Raw genomic sequence first — 9,407 nt, 5'->3', positions numbered from 1 at the left:
TTGTAATATATAAAATCAAAAGTATAAAATAATAAAGTAACATAAAAATAATAAAATAATATATATATTTTTAATATAAATATATAAAATAAAACAAAATTAATAAAATATAAATATATAATTAAATGAGTTGATGTTTATGACAAAAAATAATTGGCACAATTTTCAAGGCAATCACCACCCCTACCAAAGGGGTGCCATTAGCACTCCCCTAAAACAAGTATCATTGACTTCTCCACTTGGTTCATTCATTTTGCATGTTCAGGTAAAATGCATGAAATACAACCTACTGTTACAAAATAAATTATTATAATATTTTATTTTCAGTTTTTTTTATTAAAGTAATATACTTTTAAAATATTTTTTATTAAGCATCGTACTTTCAAAAATTTACCCGTTATAGCATTGAGTAATATTTTAATTCAAATTTACCCATTATATCAGGTTTCTTTGTCACCCCATCCTTCACATAGGTTATCCACATATACGACAGTGCTGACATGACATTTCTTATTATAGTATCGTACTTTCAAAATTACTTTATTATAACATAACAAATTTCTATTACATCATTGTACTTTTAATTTTAATATTTTTATCATTTAAACATTGTAAATTTAATGTTTACTAAAAATTATAACATCATAAATTAAACATGTTTACAAAAAGATCATCATTTCACGAATAAAAATATTCATAAAAAATCATGAGTTCATCATAAATTTAATGGCTTACATTGTAATGTCAAAGACTAAACGAGTGGAACATCTTTAAAAAAAACATAAAATTTACGATGTGAATAGGATGGGTTTGTTTTCTTTACCAAAGGAATAGTTAAGAGATCGGTTACAACCGAGTTATATATAAAAAACTGTTATGTGACAAGTCGGTTGGTTAACCAACTGGTCGAAGTTCGTTAAAAGGCCGAGGCCAATGATGTTGTAAACTTGTAATCAATTACTTGGTTAAAATTTTGAAAATCCCCCGAAAACCCAAAATTTCATTCCTGGTTGTACCGGAGGAATGAAAATTCTGTCATTTTAATTTTCATTCTCAATTTCATTTTTCAATATGAACCAAACAAACCTTAATATAAAACAAAAAAAAATATTAAAATGACAAGATTACCGCTAAAATGTTCAACTTTTTTTTTACCATATCAGGATTACTAATAAAACATATCAAATAAATATTTAATAATTTATTAAAAGAACATTTGTTGTCATATTTTAATCCTGTGTACCGCATACTGAAATCTACTGAATTTTTAAAGACTTAAGGGGTCGTTTACCAAATACTTACCCGGTAAGCGTTTGGCGGTAAACTTAACACTATCATTTACTTAACGAGTAAGATTTTAGTCCACCAAAACGGTATCGTATGTAACAATTTACCCGATAAGCGCTTACCATGGTAAGAGTCGTCGCTCTCACTTACTGGATAATACTCTTGGTCATTGTCTCACTCTTACCGGATAAGATTTTTAATCCTTACCATATTCATCCGGTAAGGTAAAATGACTTTGGTGTTCACTTACCCGAGTAAGCGTTTGGTGAACGGCCCCTAAAACAACAAATTACCCCATAAGAGCATCTCCAACCTTGGCACCAAAAAGAACGTCAAATATGGTGGGGCCATTAACAAAAGAAAAAGAAAACACTCAATTCCAATCAAACTAAAGAAAAAAAAAACACCAAATTTAGGGTTTTGAGTAGGGGTGCTCATAGGTTAGGTTGATCGGGTTGAAAACATTTGAACAACCCAACCCAATGTTTGCGGTTTGAAAAATCTTAACCCAACCCAACCCAAACCAAACCAAAGTGCAAACCAAACCAACCCGTATGGGTTGGTCGTATTGATACTTTGGTACATTAAAATATTCTTCTAACCTTGAATGTGTTATTTTTCTACTCATAATTTCTTTTTATCATCAACCATTTGATACAACTTATCCATACTTCTTACGTATATCACATTCAATTAATTTTCTCAATTTACATATATATGTTCACAGTTACTGAACATATGTACGAATGTGTTATATAGAGATGTGAATAGAATGAAAATATATGTATATGAAGAGCGTACATGATAGTGTAACTATCTAATGTATATATTAATAGAAATTTAACGATCATATTAAATCCAAGAAATAAAAGGATATCGGGTTCATCGGGTTGTGTTGGGTTCAAATAATAGCAACCCAATTTCAATCCAATACCAACGGTTTGAAAATTTTACAACTCGATTAGACATCGGGTTGCTTCGGGTTGAGTTATTTCGCATTGGGTTGGATTAGATTGATCGGGTTGGTCGGGTTTTTAAGCACCCCTAGTTTTGAGTATGATTTTCTGGGGAAAATGGTGGGTCAAGGCTTTTGCCCTTCGAAAACCCACACGACAGTATTGTCATTCAAATTCCACAACCGGCAAAAGAAATTGAGGTTTTAGAGGTCGGTTGGTGGCAAATCACCGACGAATTTGATGATTTGTTGGTTCATTGGAGATGCTCTAATCACCATTAAACAGACCCTCAGAATGACAAAAGAAATCGTCAAGTGTTTAACCATCTATGGATCGGGCGGGTCTAAAATATCAAACCATAAAGACAAATAACTTTTCTTAAATAGAACATATGGTTTTTGCCTAACAAAAAAGAAATATGCATTAAATCACAAGATTATATGAAACTGAATAACTAGACATGTCCATTGCACCTATAAAGGGATGCCTAACTAGTGTCAATTTTTTAGTTTGTTCAGCATTATCAATTTAAATTGTTACTTGTAACTTATTAAATAAAATCATCTAGAAGTGATCAGATTCGTAGAATCTCCTTATCGGTTAAACTTGGACACACACACACACAAACACACACACACACACACACACACACATATATATATATATATATATATGTTAGGAGAATATGTCCAAGTTTAGCCGATATAGGACTCTAAAATAAAGGCTAGACGGACACAGATTGTTCAATGTCGAGAAGAGGCTAGACGGACACAGATTGTTCAATGTCGAGAGGAGGCTAGACGGGAGAGTGCGCTAAACAAGTACAAATTGTCCCAGAGTGTCGAGTCTTTAGAGTAGTTGACCTTGACTTTGATACTGTTTGAGAATATGTGGAACCCTCGTATTACTGTCCGAACAAGCCTTCAAGGAACATATATCGAGAAGAATGAGTCTAAGTCTAGTCGATACGAGATTCTACGAATCTGATCACTTATATATATATATATATATATATATATATACACACATATACATCTATATAGGGTTGGGTTCACGTGAGACCAAGGATTTTCCGTGAGACCTATGAGACCAATTTATGTTCATTGATCAACTTTATAAGCTAATAATCTAAAATTGTACGGTGGCAATTTTGTGATTATTGAGAAATCTCGTGGCAATTTTGTGATTATGAATGTTGAGATTGTAGATCTAATCCAAGGGTTGAAAATTGGTCTTATGGGTCTCACAAAAAATCATTGATCTCACATGATCCCAAGTCTATATATATATATGTGTGTGTGTTGGAACCTCCCTAATCTCCTTGAGGGCTATCTGTTGGAGAGTTATATGCCGGCTCCACATATCCTGACTCAAAATATGAGGAAACCATGTATGTAGAGTAGAGCGCATTTTGGGTATGCGGTAATGGATAATTTATTTCTTTTTTCTTTTTTTTTGGGGGGGGGGGGGGAAAAAGGTGTACAGGCATGGATACATAGGGTTCTTTAGTCATAGTCATGTGGGGTGTTTCTTTGCTTTGGACACATGCAATGGTAACATGGAGTGTTATGGGCATACAAGTTGCACACCACACGTATGTAGGGAGATTTGATATCATTCTTGAGACAAACTGCCCCTTAAAAAATGGTTAAGTGATTAGGGAACGAAATTTGCGTAATATGTTGAATGAAATGAATTACATAAAAAACATAGAGGTTAAAAATTGTTCACACCTTCAGGGGAAAACCATGTGAAAAATAAACTAACCAAAAAAGGAGGCCAAAAGGGTGTTCTGGGCATTCGATTCTATAATCTGGATTCTAGTTTCTGGATGTCACAATACTAGAGGAGTTCCATGTTTATGGTAATGAAATATGCAGTTATGTAACGACTTACGAAAATGATATTAGCGTGTGGCTTCTAGTATCTGTTCCTGAACTTGCTTATGAGGGATTACTGCTGGTAACTCCAGATAGTCGAAATCATCTGTTATCCCTACCTGAGAATCACATGCAAAGCCAGACTCAAAGTGAGAACCCATACATTTCTCACAAATTTTAGTTTATCATTTTTTATGTTAAAAAGTAATCAAGTCAAATTTGAAGTTTTGATAAGCATAAGCATTTCAAGACCAAAAAGACATCAATGCAACCCTTCATGAGATTTTTCCCAACAAAAAGGTAAGTGACATCCAAAAGGGCAGTCCTAAATCCTAACAGAGACTTCAATTTGTATTTATGTCTTTAGGCTATGAGCTCTTTGCAGTTATAAGGTGTATTAGATATGGGAATGATATTAAATTTAAGTCGGGAAGTGGTAAATTTACTTGTATATTTAAGTTGGGTTTTACAGAAATTAGGATTTACCTCATTGTACAAGTGTTCAAGCTGTTCCTTGGCCTGAGGGAAATTGTTTGAGCACCACTGGCGCAAAGTGAAAATATTGTCTGCAGGATAGTTGCATGGCAGGGTTAAGAATAATCAGGGTGTAACCGTGTAACTAGAACTTCACATGTAACGGGTCAAACCTGTCCATCTGTTAGCTGCTTCGTGGGCAACTTTAATAGCTTCCTCTGAAATCAATGATAAAAATCTCAGCATGTAATAACAAATTTAATAGATATATGGACTTGAATCAACAAAACAAAGGCATTCTACACCAAACAAAGAACATTAAGGAAAATAAGAAAACAAAGTAGTTATTTGATTACTCATTGCTTCAAATGTGGCTGGATCATTGTCTGCATACTGTCCCATTTCATCCTGAAATTTAGATCATCAGCTGCATTCATATACTTAAATGTTGTCTGGTGATTAAAAAGATGAGGAGGACGAAATGTGATCCTACTTTCAGTTTGTTATACTTCTCTTGAATGGCTTTGAGCTCGCTTAAAGCCTCTTCGCGTGCATCCTGTTAAATGTTTAAAGTGAAAGAGTTTTAGTTATAGAAGGTGCCCTATCAGTTGTTATTCTGTTTTTATAAGTCATTTCACCGACTTACTGAATCCTCTCGGCCTATCTTTAGGGACTCGCATTGCTGCACAAGCTCTACATGCCGCTTCTTGCTGCTTTGAAGTTCTGACTCAAGTTTCTTGGACACATTTCTTAACTGTTGAACAAAAAAGCATGTATTAACAAAGCAAAAATCTATGATGATGATGATTGGACAAGATAATTTTATGCTATAAACACAGAATCATTTGTATCGTAATCTAATCTTGAAGTAAAACCCTACTCTACCTGATTTCCGGCACAGCTAGGAAGACTCCAAAAGTAGACCTGAATTATTTTGAGATCAATTCAGGCTTGTGAATCATAAATAAAATAGATGAACAAAAAATTTGCAACAATAGATGAATCATAAATAATATACATGAGGTATTTTCCGTTATTTTGCTTGGGAACGATGTCCTAACAGAAATCCATTGATGATTAGTAACCCATCTAGAGATATTCTTACCGAGGTTCCTATCTTGTCTTTTGAGACCAAGTCATCATCCACTAGACTTTGAACAACATCCTTGACAGATTGGCTGATAACGCCTTTTCTGGGACCCAACTTTTCAAGTTCCTTGAGCTGAAAATTTTAGACGATATACAGGCATGATTGCATGAACATAAGTTTCAAACAAACCAGAGCTAAATTTAAGACACAACTTCGACAGTGTTAAGGTAAGAATTTTGAGAACTGATGCACCACGAAAAGCCTTAACATACATACAACACACTACCAAAGAATAGCAGCAAAACATTATGTGTCCTTTTAGTGCCTTATGTTCTAGTGACCAGAAGTTAAACCCCAAAATGATTAATTACTTCTAATTCTTTGCAAATTTTTGCAATAATTGCAACGTTCAGTCCCAAGCAGCAAACCAACATTAGGGTGGTATAATAACCCTGCCCCACCTAAAGGGTGCAATCTGCATTATGCTTGTAAGTTGGCTTTTGTTGTTAGTGATTTATGATGGTCAATGGGAGATCACAACCACCTGTGGCTAACAAAAAATAGTATTAAACCAAACAAAGGAAGTACTCCTGTCTAATAAATCAATCAAAGAAAACTTTGGTTTACAAAGAATACTAATAAGCAATTTTGCGCATAGATGATGATGATAAATTGATAATAACAATAATAATGCATCTTAAATATGAATTGTACATGATAGTCTGTACTCACAAGGTAAAAATCTTGAGAGTCATAAAAGATTTGAAGCATCCTCTCCCGTTTCTCTTCCAATGACAAACCTCTTTTCTTGGACTAAACCAACACGAAAATGAAATAAAGTTGGGAATGACAAATAAACACAATACATGATCCCAATTAAAACTGACAAACCCTTACAGATCATAGAACGAACATATCATAATAGCAGTAGTGGTACTACTACTAATACTGCTACTAGTAGCAGTAGTAGTAGTAAGCATTGTCATCGGCAGCAGCAGCAGTAGCATTATATACATAATCATAAGATGCACAAATGATGTAGATGATCAACAACCAAAAACAACTACAAAACAAATCAGATGAACTCATTCAGACATTCAAAACAAGTTGCTTCATGACCTTGATGCCTTACAAAATTAGACCATTGGATTGTAGTGTAATTTGCACTCTAAATAAGCTAAAAAGACTAAAAACATGTTCAAGCCAGAAAAAGTAAACAACAGTAGCAAAAACACAGTTACACAGCATTCTAAAACCCATCACTGCTTCTCAGGCTCGATATTTAACACTCACCCACTGAACTTTTCCCCTTACTCAAACCCTTCTTAAGCCATACCACCAGTTTCATCATGTTCGTAGAAACAAAAAGAAATGGATATAAACACGGCAGGGCACACAAACAAACATAGTGAATTTCTACTTGAAGCAAAACTAGGGCATGGAATTAAACGATTATTCTATTGATTCAACGTTGAATTGACACCACACATGTCCATAAATCAGTAATTGAAGAAAATATAATGCTTATATTACGAACCTACCACAGAAACATATGAATCGACAATCTAAACAACATTTTTACAACTATAATCGGTAGTTCCGTGTGTGGATCTAACAAAACATATTAATTCCATAATAGATTGACGATATACCTCCAGAGATGAAATCAACAGACTATAATGATACATACCATGGCGATTTTCAAAGTTTCAGCTGCAGATGTAAATGGATTATTGAGAAAGAATGAATGATCTGTGTAGTCTGCGCGGGAAAGATGTCTCTTTTACAATCATCCCAAAATTAGAATTGAAATTCACATATGAATATTTATGAAGAACATAATAAAAGAAGACCAAAACTCCATTGTCGTCCAGCGGTTAGGATATCTGGCTTTCACCCAGGAGACCCGGGTTCGATTCCCGGCAATGGAACTTTTTGGTTTTACGATTTGTAATTTTCCAGTACGATGTCGTTTCCGGGATGCATGGCAAATAATGCTTCCGTAGGACAATTGAATTCAATTGGAAAATATGATAATTATATGTATTTTTTATTTTATAAATTTGGTTTTTGTTTTTTTTTCCCGAAAATAATATTTTTTTTAATTATTATTAACCTAGATATCCAACCCGCTATGCGAGCCGACTAATTTCAGGACGACTACATGTTTTGCAGATAGCTCGGAGTCACCGCATTTGAACTTCTGTAGCCACAAGTGGATTTTTATTCCTCCTTATATTTGAACATGGGACCTCCTGGTACTTTTGACCTTTGAAGACAAATTCAAACTAATCAGACATCATTCTTGTGGTTGAAAATAATATTTTATGTTCATGTAGTTTCGAAATTATAAGATGGTCTTCTTTTATATTAAAAAAAATTACAAGATAGTTATTGTGGTTTAGGATTTAAGGTTTAAGATGGTCTCCTTTTATAAAGACTAGAATGGTACTCGTGCAATTTATCGAGACATATCTCGATTTCAATGTCTTGTTTTATTATTTATCTATATCGATATAATACGGTTTTATGTTGTTTTGAGAAATCGATAAGAATAAAATATAAATTTTAAAATATCATAAAATTTTGAAGAAAAAAAATACATGGATATTAGTATTAAAATAACTATTTAAAATTTCTTGTTTTATATAATTTCTTTAATTCATAATTTTTATTATAATGTAATTTAAAATTTTATTTAGTTTTAATAATATATTTTTTGTAAATATAATAATTGAGTATTCTGTTATAACTCAGTGATAATATTGTATTTTAGATTTTTCATATTGAAAATGAGATGTTTATCATGTATTTGATTATGTTTATCTGCAGTTAATTACACAAATTCAAACAAAAAGTTTTTTAATAAATTGTACTTATGCACAATTTACTTGTAATCTTGAATTTTAAGTAATATACATCAATAAACAACATTTTATGCATAAAAAATAGGTTTTAATTTTTTTTGTCAAATGCTTTATAATATAGTATAGATCTTTGAATTTGGTTTCTTCATTTTAATGGTCAGTTAAATAATTTTGTTAAATAAGGGGTATTTTTGACATTTTATCGATTTTTTTCTTTTACTTAATCAAAATTGATTTTCTTTATTTTGGTCCATATGGTTTGGATTGGGTAAAAGACAAAAGAATCGATAAACTCATAAAAGAAGAAAAATGTTTTCCATTTAACGGAATCTTTTAACGCTCGTCAAATTTAGGGACTAAATTCGTACATTTTTATGAAATTACAATGATTATCTCATAATTTTAAAGATCAAAGAGAAAATATATTATTTTTGACCAATCATATTTTACTTGATGACTTGTATGTGACTTGGATATCCAACCCGCTATGCGAGCAGACTAATCCCAGTGCGACCACCTGCTTTGTAGATCGTCCGGAGTCACCGCATTTGAACCTTCCTGGCCACAATGGGGTTTTTATTTTTTCTTAGATTTAAACCTGGGACCTCCTAATACTTTTGACCTTTATAGTCAAGCTCAAACCAATCAGGCATCACGAGTTTTTAGATCAAAGTTAGAAGAATGTAATATTAATTTGTAGAAAATTATTTCTATATATTCAACAACATATTATGTACAAAAATATTTTTTAAATTAAATTTACAATAAAATATTATAATTTAGAGTATTTTTAATAGATTCTTTAATTTTTTCTAAAATAAAAAATGAAAATTTAAAATCTATAAAAAAAAAA

The 9,407-nt window shown here is 32.4% G+C and overlaps 1 protein-coding gene and 1 non-coding gene across 2 annotated transcripts; one reads left to right on the top strand and one right to left on the bottom strand.

Moving 5' to 3' along the window:
• Window positions 1–3,959: 3,959 nt before the first annotated feature.
• On the bottom strand, window positions 3,960–7,454 carry LOC112501618 (meiotic nuclear division protein 1 homolog). Its single transcript, XM_025105301.1, has 10 exons — window positions 7,378–7,454; window positions 6,420–6,500; window positions 5,703–5,819; window positions 5,483–5,521; window positions 5,244–5,351; window positions 5,091–5,153; window positions 4,954–5,005; window positions 4,771–4,815; window positions 4,610–4,689; window positions 3,960–4,242 (listed from the first exon to the last, which is right to left on the bottom strand). The coding sequence occupies exons 1-10, from the start codon at window positions 7,378–7,380 to the stop codon at window positions 4,150–4,152; spliced, it is 681 nt and encodes a 226-aa protein (XP_024961069.1). The 5' UTR covers window positions 7,381–7,454; the 3' UTR covers window positions 3,960–4,149.
• A 92-nt stretch (window positions 7,455–7,546) lies between these two features.
• On the top strand, window positions 7,547–7,618 carry TRNAE-UUC. Its single transcript has one exon. It is a non-coding gene; the product is annotated as a tRNA-Glu (tRNA).
• Window positions 7,619–9,407: the final 1,789 nt, after the last annotated feature.

The sequence above is a fragment of the Cynara cardunculus genome, unplaced genomic scaffold (genome assembly GCF_001531365.2).
Source record: "Cynara cardunculus var. scolymus isolate 2C unplaced genomic scaffold, CcrdV1 Un_Scaffold_326, whole genome shotgun sequence".
Lineage (NCBI taxonomy): Eukaryota > Viridiplantae > Streptophyta > Magnoliopsida > Asterales > Asteraceae > Cynara > Cynara cardunculus.
This window is presented reverse-complemented; position numbering and strand designations above follow the sequence as displayed.

Coding starts and splice junctions, on each gene's coding strand:
- LOC112501618 (XM_025105301.1), bottom strand. Junction 5,820..6,419: donor ACTCTCAAGATTTTTACCTT/GTGAGTACAGAC, acceptor TAAAATTTTCAG/CTCAAGGAACTTGAAAAGTT. Junction 5,522..5,702: donor AAGACAAGATAGGAACCTCG/GTAAGAATATCT, acceptor AAAATAATTCAG/GTCTACTTTTGGAGTCTTCC.